Raw genomic sequence first — 18,571 nt, forward strand, 5'->3', positions numbered from 1 at the left:
TCCCAGCCCAGGGACCAGCAGGGAAGCACTTGGTGTAGGCCCAGAGCTGGCAGCGAGGGAGGCTGCGTTTGCACTAGACAAGGGGAGACCAGATGGGTAGCATCAGCGCATGGCCAGGAGTGCGTGTGTGGTGGGAGAAGGACACTTTGGAAATATTCAGGCTGGGTTACTGAGGGCCATGCAGCAGCAGCCCTAAGCTTCTCCCGCCCCACCTTAGCTTGTGCCTGCTGCACTCAGGTGCAGCTTCAGCCCATGGAGACATACGCAGGCTGGCTCTGCTCTGTCCAGCGTGAACAGAGCAGGACGCTTTGGCCTAGCTGCTCAAATTCTTAGCAGGATCCCAGGCAGGTTGACAGCCCCACGCTGCTAGTGGCACTTGTGCTGCCTCAGAGCTAGTGCCGGTACCTCAGTGTGGGCTGCAAGTTAGACACGTGCCCCACGGCCTGTAGATCCTGCAGCCATGGCCATGGTGTTAAGTTCCCACCCTGAGCAGCGCTGCTCTGCGGCCCGAACCCCCGTACAGACAGTGAGGGCGGCAGGATGCCTTCTCCAAACTCGCCACTGCCAAGTGGGCAGGCAGGTGAATGCAGTGATGGGAGCCGGGACACGGGCTGTTACAAGGTGGGTTTGGCCGCTGCAGCTGCCTCCTGGGGGCTTCGTGGCCCTACAACACCCCACTCCAGGAAGCAGTGAGCTGGGAGGACAAGCATCGAAGGTGGATGCTCCAGACAGTGCCAGATGAATGCCAGCAGCCCTCCCAGAAGGGGGGGACTCACCCCTGATCCTTGGAGCTGGGCCACTGAGGAGCCCCAGATCCTGCACCTGGGGTGCTGAGCCCCCTGCCTATATTGCAGGGCCCCCAGGATGCAATCTGTAGGCAGATAGAGACTGGGTTTCCCCCACGCACCCTGGGGCCCCTAGGTGAATCTTACTGCAACCTGGGCAGTCAAGGGGAGGTGCTGGTGCCCCTGTGGGGGGGGGGGGGGGGGCAGTAAATCTTAATCTGCCACCAAGATTGTCTAGGGGGATTCTCTGGGGCAGTGTGGGGGAGCTGAGAGGGGCTGGCCCAGCAGTCTGGTCCCGGGCTGGGATTGTGGAGGGGAAGACCCGGGCCCCAGCCTGGGGCTGGAGAAGAGGCCAGGGAGGGTGAGGTGTACACAGCTGCTGCAGCCAGGGGCCCTATGTGAGAGGCTGCAGGGGGAAGCTGGGTCCCCTACCAGCCTCTCTCATGGGCACAGGACTTAGCTGGGGGGCGGTGAATGTAAAGGGTGGGAGCCAGCTGAAGACCCTAGTGAAAGCAAACAGGTTGTTTCACGGAGGTTTCAATGCTCCAGCTCTCGGGGCTGGAGGGCCACGCCAGTGCCAACCCCCAGCTCCCTGCGGCCAGGGGCCCAGCACCAGAATGCCCCCAGCAGGGGGCACTAGAGCTGCAAGTGTGGCTGTGCCATGCTTGGCCACAAGGGGGCGCTGAGCAGCAAGTACCCTCCTCTACAGCCCCCTGGGGTGTTAACTGACAACCAGCAGGTAGCACTGCCCCCTGGGCGGGGCTTGTGGGCAGGGGTGTGGCTTGTGTGGTGCCACACCCCATTCTCCCTTGTGTTAGGCAGCTGGCATTGGCCAATTTCAGAAACACGTTCAAGGGCCGAGCCGCCCTCGCTCCGATTTTCACAGCCCCATCCAGCCCATTGCACGGAAGGGTCGTGCCACGAGCCTGGGGCCGGCTGGCTCCCTGCCGCGGGGGCTACGTGCCTGGGCCCCCGCAGGTGGGCAGCTGAGCAGACACAGCCCCTGCCTGTACGAGGGCGCTGCAGGCACATGTGCGACAGCCTGTTCTGCACTGGCCCCCACCCAGCTGCCAAGGGGTTGCTGGGCTGGCTGGCTGCGCCCTTGCACGAGCTGTGGTCGGCGGGGAGGCAGCGGGCCCGTGGGGAGGATTTCCTGCAAAGGTGTCTGCTGCTTTCACATGTGAAAGGGGGAGAAGCCCCCGCGCCTGCCCAGCCCTCTGGCACTGCGGTCTGGCACGGCTGCGCCCTGCTCCCTTCCTCCCTGGGAGAGGGCTCAGCCGGAAAACCCCTGCCCTTTGCTCAGGCGAGACTGGCCCGCGGAGCCCCGTGGGGAGTGGGCGTCTGCCCTGCTCAGCTCTCCAGTGGGCCCTGCTATTCTGGATCACTCTCATCTGCCCCTTCCCTTTGCCCCCTGCAGGTGGCTGCTCTGCTGGCCGGGAGCTGCTTTACTAACCCTGGCTGGTACCTGGCGCCACGCTTGCTGCAGCCGATGGCTGCTGTGCACCCGCAGTGCCTGCAGCAGCTGGATCCAACAGGAGAGTGGGTGCTCAGCATGCTTGGGGTCCCCCAAACAGCTCCCAGCGGGCCCCTCTCTCAACCAGCTGTCTGAGCAGTCTCCAAGCATCAGGCTGAGCTTGTGCTGTCTGACTCTGGGCTGGCAGGACTCTCCACCAAGCAGAGATGGGGGGCACGGGGCGGGCGCAGCCGGGAGCACCCGGGGCAGCTGAGGGCAAGCTGGGGGGAGCTGTCCTTTGTATCACAAGGAGTGAGCAGCGGAGCAGGAGCTGAGTCAATTTCCCGAGTTCTCAGCGCGGGCTATGGGGCAGGCTCACGGGGTGGGCAGGAGGGCCACTGCCAGGGCTGTGGGGGGACAGCTGGCTATAGGGGCTGAGGGATAAGTGGGGGGCCCGAGTGGAGGACGGCGGGTCAGGCTGGGCCATGAGGGGCTGAGCCTGGGGCAGCCGGCGGACTAGGATCTGGGGCAGGAGCCATCGCCGTGTCGGGGCGCCCGTGGCTCGGGAGGCGCAGGCTGGCTGCGGGGGCTGCTCGCGCGGGCGGCTTCCTTTCGCTCGGCTGCATCTGGGCTGCGGGGCAGGAAGAGGCAGGTGGGGAGGAGGGTGCCGAGAGCTGCGCGGCCGTTGGTAAGTCACCTCCGCGCTTCCTCCCGCGGGGCCAGTTTCGTTCTGACTGCAGCTGGGCTGACAGGCTGCTCGCCCGGCGCCCCGAGATGGCGGGAGGGATCCCGGGCCACTTGCAAGGTAGGCAGCCCCCTCCCGGCGCCACGTGGATGGGGGAGGCCCAGCTGGCTCAGGGGCCCCTCCCAGTGCCGGCCGGGCCCACCTACCGCAGGGGTGCCGCTTCCTTTCTCCAGGTGTTCGGGGGGGCGCCGGGCGCAGTACTCCTGGGTTCTCCCGGCTCCACTGCCCCCGGGACCGGCCGGGCCCTTCCCTGGGCTGCTCTGCCGAGGCGCTGAGAATTCTCTGCCCTGCTGCAAGCTGGCTCAGTCCCAGCAGGGCCCTAAAGCAGCTGCTTGGAGCAACTCGGCTGAGTGGGGCAGCAGGGGAATCCCCAACCCCCCCCCCCCCCCCCGCAGCCAGGCCCACGTCTCCAGGGACCAGGCCCCACTGAGCCACCCCCAGCGCCCCGGCAAGGAAGGGACGTGGGCTGTCCATGAGCTGTGCCCCAGCCAGGCCAAAGTGCAGGGCAAAGGCAGCCCTGGCGGGAGCTGGAGACAATTTGGGGGAAGAGGGGAGGTCGGTGCGAGGAGGCTGCTGGCTGAGCCCCAAGCCGGAGGGCAGGGAGCAGCCCCAGTGCTGGCAAGGGCCCTGGGAAGGGGCCCAGGTTGCCGGCCAGGGGCTGGTCTGGGATGAGAGGCTGGGGGTGGGGTGCTCCCCGGGGGATGGGGGTTCCCAGCAAGGTGGTAGAGGGCTGGTGCTGGAGCGTGGTAGGTGCAATCTGTGAGTAGACGCCACGGGCCAGAAAGGGCCACGTGAGCTGGGGTTACGTGCACTTGGCGTGCGGCTGGCCTGGATGACATGTGCTGTACTTCTGTAATGAGCCCTGAGCTGCGCGTCCCAGCCCCTCGGCCGGCAGGAGGGCACAGCGGGCAACCCCCGGTGTCCTGCCCCTGCACCATGGGGTGTGCCGGGTCGGGGGAGGGAGACTGCTGGTGGGAGGGATGGGGAGGATCCCCCACTTGCTCTGGCCCAGGGCCCCCCAAACCTTGATGCACTTCAGCCATTGGTGTTATTGAGGCGAGAGCCTGGCGAGCCCTGGGGGGTGGGGGAGTGGCTGGCAAGGAGTCTGTGCAGGGGCACACCGGCATCTGGGTAGCAGGCACAGCAGATGGAGGCACTGAGCGCCCCGAACCCCCCAAACTCCCCCCTTGTCACACTGAACCAGTAACATCCGGGCACTGAGCGCCCCGAACCCCCCAAACTCCCCCCTTGTCACACTGAACCAGTAACATCCGGGCACTGAGCGCCCCGAACCCCCCAAACTCCCCCCTTGTCACACTGAACCACTGAGCGCCCCGAACCCCCCAAACTCCCCCCTTGTCACACTGAACCACTGAGCGCCCCGAACCCCCCAAACTCCCCCCTTGTCACACTGAACCAGTAACATCCGGGCACTGAGCGCCCCAAACCCCCAAACTCCCCCCTTGTCACACTGAACCAGTAACATCTGGGCACTGAGCGCCCCGAACCCCCCAAACTCCCCCCTTGTCACACTGAACCACTGAGCGCCCCGAACCCCCCAAACTCCCCCCTTGTCACACTGAACCAGTAACATCTGGGCACTGAGCGCCCCAAACCCCCCAAACTCCCCCCTTGTCACACTGAACCAGTAACATCCGGGCACTGAGCGCCCCGAACCCCCCAAACTCCCCCCTTGTCACACTGAACCACTGAGCGCCCCGAACCCCCCAAACTCCCCCCTTGTCACACTGAACCAGTAACATCCGGGCACTGAGCGCCCCGAACCCCCCAAACTCCCCCCTTGTCACACTGAACCACTGAGCGCCCCGAACCCCCCAAACTCCCCCCTTGTCACACTGAACCACTGAGCGCCCCGAACCCCCCAAACTCCCCCCTTGTCACACTGAACCAGTAACATCCGGGCACTGAGCGCCCCGAACCCCCCAAACTCCCCCCTTGTCACACTGAACCAGTAACATCCGGGCACTGAGCGCCCCAAACCCCCAAACTCCCCCCTTGTCACACTGAACCAGTAACATCCGGGCACTGAGCGCCCCGAACCCCCAAACTCCCCCCTTGTCACACTGAACCACTGAGCGCCCCGAACCCCCCAAACTCCCCCCTTGTCACACTGAACCAGTAACATCCGGGCACTGAGCGCCCCGAACCCCCCAAACTCCCCCCTTGTCACACTGAACCAGTAACATCCGGGCACTGAGCGCCCCAAACCCCCAAACTCCCCCCTTGTCACACTGAACCACTGAGCGCCCCGAACCCCCCAAACTCCCCCCTTGTCACACTGAACCAGTAACATCCGGGCACTGAGCGCCCCGAACCCCCCAAACTCCCCCCTTGTCACACTGAACCAGTAACATCCGGGCACTGAGCGCCCCGAACCCCCCAAACTCCCCCCTTGTCACACTGAACCACTGAGCGCCCCAAACCCCCAAACTCCCCCCTTGTCACACTGAACCAGTAACATCTGGGCACTGAGCGCCCCGAACCCCCCAAACTCCCCCCTTGTCACACTGAACCACTGAGCGCCCCAAACCCCCAAACTCCCCCCTTGTCACACTGAACCAGTAACATCTGGGCACTGAGCGCCCCGAACCCCCCAAACTCCCCCCTTGTCACACTGAACCACTGAGCGCCCCGAACCCCCCAAACTCCCCCCTTGTCACACTGAACCAGTAACATCTGGGCACTGAGCGCCCCGAACCCCCCAAACTCCCCCCTTGTCACACTGAACCACTGAGCGCCCCGAACCCCCCAAACTCCCCCCTTGTCACACTGAACCAGTAACATCTGGGCACTGAGCGCCCCGAACCCCCCAAACTCCCCCCTTGTCACACTGAACCAGTAACATCCGGGCACTGAGCGCCCCGAACCCCCCAAACTCCCCCCTTGTCACACTGAACCACTGAGCGCCCCGAACCCCCCAAACTCCCCCCTTGTCACACTGAACCAGTAACATCCGGGCACTGAGCGCCCCGAATCCCCCAAACTCCCCCCTTGTCACACTGAACCACTGAGCGCCCCGAACCCCCCAAACTCCCCCCTTGTCACACTGAACCAGTAACATCCGGGCACTGAGCGCCCCGAACCCCCCAAACTCCCCCCTTGTCACACTGAACCACTGAGCGCCCCGAACCCCCCAAACTCCCCCCTTGTCACACTGAACCACTGAGCGCCCCGAACCCCCCAAACTCCCCCCTTGTCACACTGAACCAGTAACATCCGGGCACTGAGCGCCCCGAACCCCCCAAACTCCCCCCTTGTCACACTGAACCACTGAGCGCCCCGAACCCCCCAAACTCCCCCCTTGTCACACTGAACCAGTAACATCCGGGCACTGAGCGCCCCAAACCCCCAAACTCCCCCCTTGTCACACTGAACCAGTAACATCCGGGCACTGAGCGCCCCGAACCCCCAAACTCCCCCCTTGTCACACTGAACCACTGAGCGCCCCGAACCCCCCAAACTCCCCCCTTGTCACACTGAACCAGTAACATCCGGGCACTGAGCGCCCCGAACCCCCCAAACTCCCCCCTTGTCACACTGAACCAGTAACATCCGGGCACTGAGCGCCCCAAACCCCCAAACTCCCCCCTTGTCACACTGAACCACTGAGCGCCCCGAACCCCCCAAACTCCCCCCTTGTCACACTGAACCAGTAACATCCGGGCACTGAGCGCCCCGAACCCCCCAAACTCCCCCCTTGTCACACTGAACCAGTAACATCCGGGCACTGAGCGCCCCGAACCCCCCAAACTCCCCCCTTGTCACACTGAACCAGTAACATCCGGGCACTGAGCGCCCCGAACCCCCCAAACTCCCCCCTTGTCACACTGAACCACTGAGCGCCCCAAACCCCCAAACTCCCCCCTTGTCACACTGAACCAGTAACATCTGGGCACTGAGCGCCCCGAACCCCCCAAACTCCCCCCTTGTCACACTGAACCACTGAGCGCCCCAAACCCCCAAACTCCCCCCTTGTCACACTGAACCACTGAGCGCCCCGAACCCCCCAAACTCCCCCCTTGTCACACTGAACCAGTAACATCCGGGCACTGAGCGCCCCGAACCCCCCAAACTCCCCCCTTGTCACACTGAACCAGTAACATCCGGGCACTGAGCGCCCCGAACCCCCCAAACTCCCCCCTTGTCACACTGAACCACTGAGCGCCCCGAACCCCCCAAACTCCCCCTCCCTCACGCCCTCTCCGGGTGCTTTGGGGGACGCGGGTCGCTGAGCGGCTCTGGCTGGGGACCAGCCCGTCTCTGCTGACCTGCCACATGGGCCTTCTCTTTTCAGACGGCATCGCGGCCTTGCTGGGGCCCAGGGAAATCGTCCTGGCCAAGCCCGTCCAGCTGCAGCTCAGATCCAAGCAGGAAGACGACCTCTTGGTACGCGGGTCCCTGGGGGCTTCTGGCCCCGCTTGCGGCTCTCGGGCGCGCTGGGCCTACGGGCATGTGCTGGTGGCCTGCGGCCGGGGGCCCTTCGGGGCCCAGTGTCTGAGCGGGGGGCAGGATGGGGGGGTCCCACAGCAGGGCCCCGGGCCCTGCCCTCGCCGGTCCTGCTGTGATGCTGCTTTCCCTCCGGGCAGGTGCTAACCCCCTGGAGAGCCTACCTGCTGCCGGCGATGCCCCCGGTCCGGGTGAGTGACCCTCCGCGAGACGGGGTCTCCCTGGGCACGGAGCTTCCCCAGTGCCCGGCGAGTGTGCGGCAAGGGTCCCTAGTGTGGGGAGGGTGGGAGCCTCGGGTGGGGAGCTGGGGGGGCAGGGGATCTCTAGTGTGGGGAGGGCGGGGGGCAGGGGGTCTCTAGTGTGGGGAGGGTGGGAGCCTCGGGTGGGGAGCTGGGGGGGCAGGGGGTCTCTCGTGTGGAGAGGGCAGGGGACAGGGGGTCTCTCATGTGGGGAGGGCGGGGAACTGGGGGGACAGGGGGTCTCTCGTGTGGGGAGGGCGGGGGGCAGGGGGTCTCTCGTGTGGGGAGGGTGGGAGCCTCGGGTGGGGAGCTGGGGGGGCAGGGGGTCTCTTGTGTGGGGAGGGCGGGGGGCAGGGGATCTCTAGTGTGGGGAGGGCGGGGAACTGGGGGGACAGGGGGTCTCTCGTGTGGGGAGGGTGGGAGCCTCTGGTGGGGAGCTGGGGGGGCAGGGGGTCTCTCGTGTGGGGATGGCGGGGGGCAGGGGGTCTCTCGTGTGGGGAGGGTGGGAGCCTCGGGTGGGGAGCTGGGGGGGCAGGGGGTCTCTCGTGTGGGGAGGGCGGGGGGCAGGGGGTCTCTCATGTGGGGAGGGCGGGGAACTGGGGGGACAGGGGGTCTCTCGTGTGGGGAGGGCGGGGGGCAGGGGGTCTCTCGTGTGGGGAGGGTGGGAGCCTCGGGTGGGGAGCTGGGGGGGCAGGGGGTCTCTTGTGTGGGGAGGGCGGGGGGCAGGGGATCTCTAGTGTGGGGAGGGCGGGGAACTGGGGGGACAGGGGGTCTCTCGTGTGGGGAGGGTGGGAGCCTCTGGTGGGGAGCTGGGGGGGCAGGGGGTCTCTCGTGTGGGGATGGCGGGGGGCAGGGGGTCTCTCGTGTGGGGAGGGTGGGAGCCTCGGGTGGGGAGCTGGGGGGGCAGGGGGTCTCTCGTGTGGGGAGGGCGGGGGGCAGGGGGTCTCTCATGTGGGGAGGGCGGGGAACTGGGGGGACGGGGCCTCTCATGTGGGGAGGGTGGGAGCCTCGGGTGGGGAACTGGGGGGACAGGGGGTCTCTCGTGTGGGGAGGGCGGGGGGCAGGGGGTCTCTCGTGTGGGGAGGGCGGGGAACTGGGGGGACAGGGGGTCTCTCGTGTGGGGAGGGTGGGAGCCTCGGGTGGGGAACTGGGGGGACAGGGGGTCTCTCGTGTGGGGAGGGTGGGAGCCTCGGGTGGGGAGCTGGGGGGGCAGGGGGTCTCTCGTGTGGGGAGGGCGGGGGGCAGGGGGTCTCTCGTGTGGGGAGGGCGGGGAACTGGGGGGACAGGGGGCCTCTCGTGTGGGGAGGGTGGGAGCCTCGGGTGGGGAGCTGGGGGGGCAGGGGGTCTCTCGTGTGGGGAGGGCGGGGGGCAGGGGGTCTCTCGTGTGGGGAGGGCGGGGAACTGGGGGCACAGGGGGTCTCTAGTGTGGAGAGGGCGGGGGGCAGGGGATCTCTAGTGTGGGGAGGGCGGGGAACTGGGGGGGCAGGGGATCTCTAGTGTGGGGAGGGCGGGGAACTGGGGGGACAGGGGGCCTCTCGTGTGGGGAGGGCGGGGGGCAGGGGGTCTCTCGTGTGGGGAGGGCGGGGAACTGGGGGGACAGGGGGCCTCTCGTGTGGGGAGGGCGGGGAACTGGGGGGACTGGGGGCCTCTCGTGTGGGGAGGGCGGGGGGCAGGGGCCCTTCCAGAGCCAGGCGGCTGCCCAGGGTGCGTTTTCCAGGCTGCAGCGGGAGAGGCACCTGGGACATGCCCCGTCTGGGGCCGGGGGGCTGTTCGGGGAAGCGGGGCCGCTCCCCGGCACCGGGCCGGCCAGGGGGCTCCCCACACTGCAGCTGTTTTAAGGCAGCTCGCTCTCCTGTGCGCACCGCCGGGCCCTCGGCATCCGGCTCTGGCCTCGCCCCTGCGCCTCCCTTCGCTGCCCCGGCCGGCTCCGTGTCCCGCCCTGGCCCTGGCCGGGCTGCGTGGCGCCCCCAGAGCCTGGCAGCCCCTGGCCCGCGCTGACGCCTTCGCCTCCAGCCTGAATCGCGCTTGGGCGCCCGGCCCGACCCGACCCGCTTTGATCCGCGGGGCAGGCCCCGGTCGATCCAGCCCCGAGCCCCATGGCGGGGCCGCTTTTCCCAGCCCAGGGGTGCAGACTGACCGGCGGCCGGGCCCGGCGAGGGGAGCTGCCCCAGGGCTCCGGGTGTGCGGGCGCCCGTGCACAGAGCTGGCTCTCCCCGGGGCGCACAAGGGGCTCTGGGGCATGGACGCTGCACGGGGGTGCCCCACCTCTGCGAGCCAGGCCGCGGCTCCAGCCACGGGACACGGGCTCGGGGCTGCACGGGGAGGGGCGGGCGGACTGGGAGGGGGTCTGGGGGGAGTGGGAGCTTGTGTCCTGCTATTGGCGGGGGTGGGGCCGGCAGGGCAGGCCGCGGGCTGAGCCTTCTCCCCCCAGGTGCGGAGCAGCTTCAGCTTCCTGGAGGTGAGAGAAATCGGGATCCAGGAGCCCAGCCAGGTGAGTGCAGGCAGGGCCCCCCGTCGGCACAGCCCCCCCATTCCCACATCGGAGCAGCCCGTGCCCCCCATGTTCTCATTGGGACAGTCCATCCCCTCTATTGGAACAGTCCAGCCCACCCCCATCCACGCCAATGGGACACCACCCGAACCAGGGCAGCCCCAGGAACCCCTCCTGCGCCCAGTGCTCCACCCATTCTTCTGGGGATCCCCCAGACACCCCAGCCTGGCAGAGACCTCCTGGATACGCCCCGAGCTGGGCAGTGGAGACAGGCAGCCACACCCGGACCGGCTCCGGCTCGGCGCTGGCCGTGGCACGCCCCCCCATCAGCTGTGCTGGGAGCTGTTGCACCAAGAGCCTGGGGGGACGAGGTGCAAATAGCCACCCAAAGGAGCCACAAACAGCCTTTGGCAGCACCAGTGGGGAGCAGCCTCCTGCACTGTGGGGGCCGGGCGCTGCACAATCGCAGGGCACAGACGGCGGAGGCCGGGCGCTGCACAATCGCGGGGCACAGACACCGGGGGCCGGGCGCTGCACAATCGCAGGGCACAGACGGCGGAGGCCGGGCGCTGCACAATCGCGGGGCACAGACGGCGGGGGCCGGGCGCTGCACAATCGCGGGGCACAGACGGCGGGGGCCGGGCGCTGCACAATCGCGGGGCACAGACGGCGGGGGCCGGGCGCTGCACAATCGCAGGGCACAGACGGCGGGGGCCGGGCGCTGCACAATCGCGGGGCACAGACGGCGGGGGCCGGGCGCTGCACAATTGCGGGGCACAGACGGCGGGGGCCGGGCGCTGCACAATCGCGGGGCACAGACGGCGGGGGCCGGGCGCTGCACAATCGCGGGGCACAGACGGCGGGGGCCGGGCGCTGCACAATCGCGGGGCACAGACACCGGGGGCCGGGCGCTGCACAATCGCAGGGCACAGACGGCGGGGGCCGGGCGCTGCACAATCGCAGGGCACAGACGGCGGGGGCCGGGCGCTGCACAATCGCGGGGCACAGACGGCGGGGGCCGGGCGCTGCACAGTCGCAGGGCACAGACGGCGGGGGCCGGGCGCTGCACAATCGCGGGGCACAGACGGCGGGGGCCGGGCGCTGCACAATCGCAGGGCACAGACGGCGGGGGCCGGGCGCTGCACAATCGCGGGGCACAGACACCGGGGGCCGGGCGCTGCACAATCGCAGGGCACAGACGGCGGAGGCCGGGCGCTGCACAATCGCAGGGCACAGACGGCGGAGGCCGGGCGCTGCACAATCGCAGGGCACAGACGGCGGGTGCCGGGCGCTGCACAATCGCGGGGCACAGACGGCGGAGGCCGGGCGCTGCACAATCGCGGGGCACAGACACCGGGGGCCGGGCGCTGCACAATCGCAGGGCACAGACGGCGGGGGCCGGGCGCTGCACAATCGCAGGGCACAGACGGCGGGGGCCGGGCGCTGCACAATCGCAGGGCACAGACGGCGGGGGCCGGGCGCTGCACAATCGCGGGGCACAGACGGCGGGGGCCGGGCGCTGCACAATCGCGGGGCACAGACGGCGGGGGCCGGGCGCTGCACAATCGCAGGGCACAGACGGCGGGGGCCGGGCGCTGCACAATCGCGGGGCACAGACGGCGGAGGCTGGGCGCTGCACAATCGCAGGGCACAGACGGCGGAGGCCGGGCGCTGCACAATCGCGGGGCACAGACGGCGGAGGCCGGGCGCTGCACAGTCGCGGGGCACAGACGGCGGGGGCCAGGCGCTGCACAATCGCAGGGCACAGACGGCGGGGGCCGGGCGCTGCACAATTGCGGGGCACAGACGGCGGAGGCTGGGCGCTGCACAATCGCAGGGCACAGACGGCGGAGGCCGGGCGCTGCACAATCGCGGGGCACAGACGGCGGGGGCCGGGCGCTGCACAATCGCAGGGCACAGACGGCGGGGGCCGGGCGCTGCACAATCGCGGGGCACAGACACCGGGGGCCGGGCGCTGCACAATCGCAGGGCACAGACGGCGGGGGCCGGGCGCTGCACAGTCGCGGGGCACAGACGGCGGGGGCCGGGCGCTGCACAATCGCGGGGCACAGACGGCGGGGGCCGGGCGCTGCACAATCGCGGGGCACAGACACCGGGGGCCGGGCGCTGCACAATCGCGGGGCACAGACGGCGGAGGCCGGGCGCTGCACAATCGCAGGGCACAGACGGCGGAGGCCGGGCGCTGCACAATCGCAGGGCACAGACGGCGGAGGCCGGGCGCTGCACAATCGCAGGGCACAGACGGCGGGTGCCGGGCGCTGCACAATCGCGGGGCACAGACGGCGGAGGCCGGGCGCTGCACAATCGCGGGGCACAGACACCGGGGGCCGGGCGCTGCACAATCGCGGGGCACAGACGGCGGGGGCCGGGCGCTGCACAATCGCAGGGCACAGACGGCGGGGGCCGGGCGCTGCACAATCGCGGGGCACAGACGGCGGGGGCCGGGCGCTGCACAATCGCGGGGCACAGACGGCGGGGGCCGGGCGCTGCACAATCGCGGGGCACAGACGGCGGGGGCCGGGCGCTGCACAATCGCGGGGCACAGACGGCGGGGGCCGGGCGCTGCACAATCGCGGGGCACAGACGGCGGAGGCCGGGCGCTGCACAATCGCAGGGCACAGACGGCGGAGGCCGGGCGCTGCACAATCGCGGGGCACAGACGGCGGGGGCCGGGCGCTGCACAATCGCAGGGCACAGACGGCGGGGGCCGGGCGCTGCACAATCGCGGGGCACAGACACCGGGGGCCGGGCGCTGCACAATCGCGGGGCACAGACGGCGGGGGCCGGGCGCTGCACAATCGCGGGGCACAGACGGCGGGGGCCGGGCGCTGCACAATCGCGGGGCACAGACGGCGGGGGCCGGGCGCTGCACAATCGCGGGGCACAGACACCGGGGGCCGGGCGCTGCACAATCGCAGGGCACAGACACCGGGGGCCGGGCGCTGCACAATCGCAGGGCACAGACACCGGGGGCCGGGCGCTGCACAATCGCAGGGCACAGACGGCGGAGGCCGGGCGCTGCACAATCGCAGGGCACAGACGGCGGAGGCCGGGCGCTGCACAATCGCAGGGCACAGACGGCGGAGGCCGGGCGCTGCACAATCGCAGGGCACAGACACCGGGGGCCGGGCGCTGCACAATCGCAGGGCACAGACACCGGGGGCCGGGCGCTGCACAATCGCAGGGCACAGACGGAGGAGGCCGGGCGCTGCACAATCGCAGGGCACAGACGGCGGAGGCCGGGCGCTGCACAATCGCAGGGCACAGACGGCGGGTGCCGGGCGCTGCACAATCGCGGGGCACAGACGGCGGAGGCCGGGCGCTGCACAATCGCGGGGCACAGACACCGGGGGCCGGGCGCTGCACAATCGCAGGGCACAGACGGCGGGGGCCGGGCGCTGCACAATCGCAGGGCACAGACGGCGGAGGCCGGGCGCTGCACAATCGCAGGGCACAGACGGCGGGGCCGGGCGCTGCACAGTCGCGGGGCACGGACGGCGGGGGCCGGGCCCTGCACAATCGCAGGGCACAGACGGCGGGGGCCGGGCGCTGCACAATCGCAGGGCACAGACGGCGGGGGCCGGGCGCTGCACAATCGCAGGGCACAGACGGCGGAGGCCGGGCGCTGCACAGTCGCGGGGCACAGACGGCGGGGGCCGGGCGCTGCACAGTCGCGGGGCACAGACGGCGGGGGCCGGGCGCTGCACAGTCGCGGGGCACAGACGGCGGGGCCGGGCGCTGCACAGTCGCGGGGCACAGACGGCGGGGCCGGGCGCTGCACAGTCGCGGGGCACAGACGGCGGAGGCCGGGCGCTGCACAGTCGCGGGGCACAGACGGCGGGGCCGGGCGCTGCACAGTCGCGGGGCACAGACGGCGGGGCCGGGCGCTGCACAGTCGCGGGGCACAGACGGCGGGGCCGGGCGCTGCACAGTCGCGGGGCACAGACGGCGGGGCCGGGCGCTGCACAGTCGCGGGGCACAGACGGCGGGGCCGGGCGCTGCACAGTCGCGGGGCACAGACGGCGGGGGCCGGGCGCTGCACAGTCGCGGGGCACAGACGGCGGGGCCGGGCGCTGCACAGTCGCGGGGCACAGACGGCGGGGCCGGGCGCTGCACAGTCGCGGGGCACAGACGGCGGGGCCGGGCGCTGCACAGTCGCGGGGCACAGACGGCGGGGGCCGGGCGCTGCACAGTCGCGGGGCACAGACGGCGGGGGCCGGGCGCTGCACAGTCGCGGGGCACAGAAAGCAGTGCCAGGGAAGGCTGCTGGGCCTGGCATCTCTTTCCAGCTGTGACACCACACGGGCGCAGACCTTGGCCTCTCCCTGACTGTGCAATGTGGTGACCAGCACTTTGGGGGGGCCCATGGCAGCCACTTGACCCGTCCGAGGGATGGGAGGGCCCATGGGGCTTTGGGGTCCTGACGTGCGGGGAGGGCAGAGATTCCCTGCCCCCACACTCGCTGCAGTGGTGGGATCCGGCCCGGCCTGGCCTGTGCTCTGCTTAGCTGAGTGTGGGAGGGGGCAGCCCCACAGTCCCCCGGCTCGCGTTGCTCGGAGCCGGGGCAGGGCTTGGGGGAGGGGTGCAGTGGGGCCAGGGTGGGGGCAGGGTCTGCAGTGGGGGGTTGCCCTGGGCTCTGCTCCCCTAGGCCCGGTCCTGGAGGTGGCATTACTGCGAGCTTGGCTCTTGGCTGAACGGTGATTCCTGTCGGGCGGCTGTGGAGCAGAGGCAGGGCCGGCCCGTGGGCTCTGGCTGCGCCCGGGCAGCGCTGCTCCCCAGTGGGGCTGTGGCACATTACTGCACTCTAAGGGGACCAGCCAGACCGCTGCTGCGCCCCGGGGGGTGTTGGCCCCAAGGTGGTACACAGGGGCCATGGGAGGGGTCATACAAAAGCTCACCTAACGTCTGTGTGTGGAGGAAACAAGCGCGTCCTCAGCGCCATCGGCTTCTGCCTCGGGCCCCAGCGGGGCCTGGCCTGGGCACGGTGACCCTGGCGAGCTGGCAAAGGCTCTGGGAGAGGGGCCATGTACCTGGCACACCGGCCACAGCAGCACAGACGCTTCAGACTGGAGCCTCGTGGCCGGGGCTGGCTGCTATGTGTGGGGGGGCTGCTGTGGGGGGGCCGCTGCCGGTTAGGAGTCACAGTGGCAACCCCTGTGGCAGGGCTGGTGTGCGCTAGCGCCTGGCGGGTGGAGAGGGCCGTGGGAAATCTCCCCCAGAGCCGCTGGGAGGGCTGGTCCCAGGGGCAGGAGGGAAGGCGGCGGTGCCCTGGGAACGGCCTTAGAGCTGGACGAGGCGCGAGCCAGGCGCCGTGGCGCTCGGAACAGCGGCGGGCGGGCGGTGTGTGGCAGCCTGGGCCGTGCGAGGGCTCGGACTGGCCGATCGAATGGTCCCTGCAGAGTGCGAGAAACGTCCTGGGCAAATTGCGTCTGGTTTCCCGGGGCCGTCACCCCTGCGCTGGCCTGGCGCCCGGCGAGCCCGCCTAGAGACCAGCATCGGCCAGCGCAAGCACGCACCCCCTGCAGGGGGAGGGGTAGCACAGTGGTTTGAGCCGTGGCCTGCTAGACCTAGGGGTGTGAGTTCAATCCTTGAGGGGGCCATACAGGGGCCTGGGGCATGGTGCTGGGTCCTGTGTGCGGGCAGGGGCTGGACTCAATGACCCCTGGAGGTCCCCCAGCTGCAGGAGGGAGGTGAGCTCCATTAAAAAGAGAAAGCCGCCTCCTGCGTCCCTCCTTGCTCTGGAAGCCCAGATGTTTGAGTGGCCTGCGGGAAGCGTGTCTGGCCCATGCCGCTCGCCGGGCCCATGACACTGGTGCTGTCCCAGTGGAATGCAATGGGATTTCTCTGGTTTCACATTAGCCATGCGAAGACGGTTGGGGATTTGCTCCGGGCTGCCTGGGGCTGCATTTTCCAGACAGTTCTCCTTTGGGGCTGCTCCGGAGGGGAGCCAGCATGATGTGGCCACTAGTTTAGTTTGCTGGGTTCTAATGGAGGCCCGAGGCCCGCCTTGCAATCCCACCATTCGGGCTGAGTTTAACTCGCCACGGGAAGTCGGGATTCGACCAGTTTGCTCGGTGAGAAAAGTCTTTGTCAGCGTCATGGCCCTGGCTCACTGAGCCCGAGTGAATTTTCCTCAGAACGTAGTGAACCCGTTCATTTGCTCAGGAGAGCAAACTGAGTCTAAAAGTGGGTCCCTTCATGAATGAGACACCCTGTACGTGATCTTTTTACTTAACCTCTAATATTCATGGGAACAGAGTAACACGGCCTGTGTGGAGTGACACCAGGAGAGGGGAAACCGAGTCAGACGTGCTTTAATCTGGGACCCCAAAGCATTGCAAGGTGTTACTGCAGGGCAGAGTTAAGGCTGTTTGGGAACCACAATTGCACGTCCACTCCTTGCCGGGTTTGCATTTCTTTTCAGTTTAACCTTAACGTGGGATTTTGGGTTCGTAATGCTTGCGCTTTGGACCACATTCAGTACCTGTGGCATGGTCTATGCCAAACTGCTGGCGTGTTTTCGGAGCCTTCGCTCCATGGTGGCGTAGTCTGGCCTGAGCAGGAGGCGTCATAGTGCAACGGCGAGAGCTGCCCGTCTCGGCACGTGGCTTTGCTCAGCTGGAGCTTAAGGAAACTCCCCTCTGCTTGCTGCCTCGAAAGCCCACGTGTCCTCTCTGCAGGTTGCCGTAGAAACGGATACCGCCTCTTACGTCTTCCGGCTCGTGTCGCTGGATGACTTGGAGCAGGTGGTCATCCACGTCACCATGTCACTCAAGAAGGTCTTTCCTGACTCTTCCCCCAGGTAGGGCTATTCCTGAAACGTTGGCATGGCGGCACTGGGGGGGCTCTGATGCGACCCCCTAGAGGCCCCCGACCTCATGCTCTGGCCATTTGGCTGGTACAGGCTTCAAACATGGGGCCCTTTAGTGTAGAGGCAGTGTGGGTTAGTGGGCAGAGCTGTGGGCTGGGTTCTCTTCTGGGCTCTGCCACAGGCCCGTGGGATGACCTCGGGCAACTCACGTCCTCATGCAGTGCCTCAGTGTCCCCACCTGTAAAACGGAGCGAAGGACACGGCTTTGCGCTCTGCTGGTGGGAACGTGCCGGCTGAGAGGCGGGTGTGAGCAGAAAGACCCTACAAAGGGCACGAGGGCCGCACAGGCAGTTGGCCAGAAGTGTTCCTGGCTGGTCGATCTGCACCTACAGGCAGGGCTGGGGGATTTTCTTCCTATCCCAGCCGTTCTTGACGTAACCGTCTGGCGTTTTCCCAGGAAACTGCTCAGAACCTGTCCGCCCGGCCTGCTTGAGAGACTGCGAAGGAGAACGGACGCGTTGGAGGACGTGCTGCGGAGAAGCCAAGGGCCCTGCGGTATCCAGCCTGGCTCTGGGCCCCTGTCCCAGAAAGCCCAAACTACCCCAAAGAAAAGGGAGGGGCTTTGGGGGCTTGGGGTGGAATTTTCAAAGCTCTGTTGACTCCAAGGCAAAGTGCTTTGGAAGCCCCCGCTTTGCAGTTCAGGAAGAAGAGGGGGGGTGGCTAACACTGGCTCCCACAGCCACCGCCAAAGACTGGCTGACCCCGGGCAGCTCACGCCATCGCCCTGGGCCTCAGTTTCCCTCCCTGTGAAACGGGGATAAGGCGATGGCAGGGCGCAGTGTGGGAGGGAAGAGTCACATGATGTCAGCACCAGTCCGGCAAACACTTCCACAAGTCCTGTGCCATCCCACCGATGTCAGTGGCACGACTGGGCCATGCAGGGGCAGGACTGATTCCGCTCCGGCATGTCTAGCTAGACAGGAAGAGCTAGGGAAGTCGGGGCAGAAGGACTCAGGCCAAGCAAGGAATGAATGGGGCAGAGCCAAGCCGAGAGGCCCCACCCCGAGTTCCGCTTTGGGCCGGGAGCAGTGAGGGTTCAATGGGCTTTTCAGCTGGGCCTCCCTCTTTTCTGGATCCCAGACGCCTTCGTTTCTCTCCCTGCCCACGTGTCCCTTGGTCTCCTCCACGGGCTGCTGCTAAGGCCCCGTCTGTGTTTGCAGGTGGCTTCTCGGAGACGTATGCGGCTCTGTGTGATTACAACGGCTTCCCCTTCCGCGAGGAGATCCAGTGGGTGAGCGCGTCGGGCGGGTGTGGGTCCCTTCTAAAGCGCTGCCCGCTGTCTCTCCAGGGGGCTAGACGCCATCCTTCGGGGGCTACATTTCGCTGAGCAGTCGGCACCGGAAGAGAGGGGCATGCTGGCTCTTCAGTCAGAGAGCCGGGCGGTGGGAGCCCAGTGGCAGGAGCCGGACGCAGAGAGCTGGGTGCAGAGAGCCGGAGGGAACCTGGTGGCAGGAGCTGGGCACTGAGAGCCAGAGGGAGCCAGGCTCAGGGAGCCGAGT

At 68.3% G+C, this 18,571-nt stretch overlaps 1 protein-coding gene across 3 annotated transcripts in view; it reads left to right on the forward strand.

Moving 5' to 3' along the window:
• Positions 1-2,910: 2,910 nt before the first annotated feature.
• The window catches only part of CARMIL2 (capping protein regulator and myosin 1 linker 2), a 79,358-nt gene continuing 63,697 nt past the window's right edge, over positions 2,911-18,571 (forward strand). For 2 of the 3 annotated variants that reach the window (XM_075940614.1, XM_075940615.1), the window contains exons 1-7: positions 2,912-3,043; positions 7,299-7,390; positions 7,591-7,641; positions 10,121-10,180; positions 16,882-17,003; positions 17,470-17,567; positions 18,233-18,303. In XM_075940614.1, the coding sequence (XP_075796729.1) occupies positions 3,013-3,043; positions 7,299-7,390; positions 7,591-7,641; positions 10,121-10,180; positions 16,882-17,003; positions 17,470-17,567; positions 18,233-18,303 (525 nt within the window). In that variant the 5' untranslated portion in view covers positions 2,912-3,012. Of the gene's footprint in view, positions 3,044-7,298; positions 7,391-7,590; positions 7,642-10,120; positions 10,181-16,881; positions 17,004-17,469; positions 17,568-18,232; positions 18,304-18,571 lie in introns of all 3 variants that reach the window. The other variant, XM_075940616.1, reaches the window with a different exon arrangement.

Source organism: Pelodiscus sinensis, chromosome 12 (assembly GCF_049634645.1).
Source record: "Pelodiscus sinensis isolate JC-2024 chromosome 12, ASM4963464v1, whole genome shotgun sequence".
Lineage (NCBI taxonomy): Eukaryota > Metazoa > Chordata > Testudines > Trionychidae > Pelodiscus > Pelodiscus sinensis.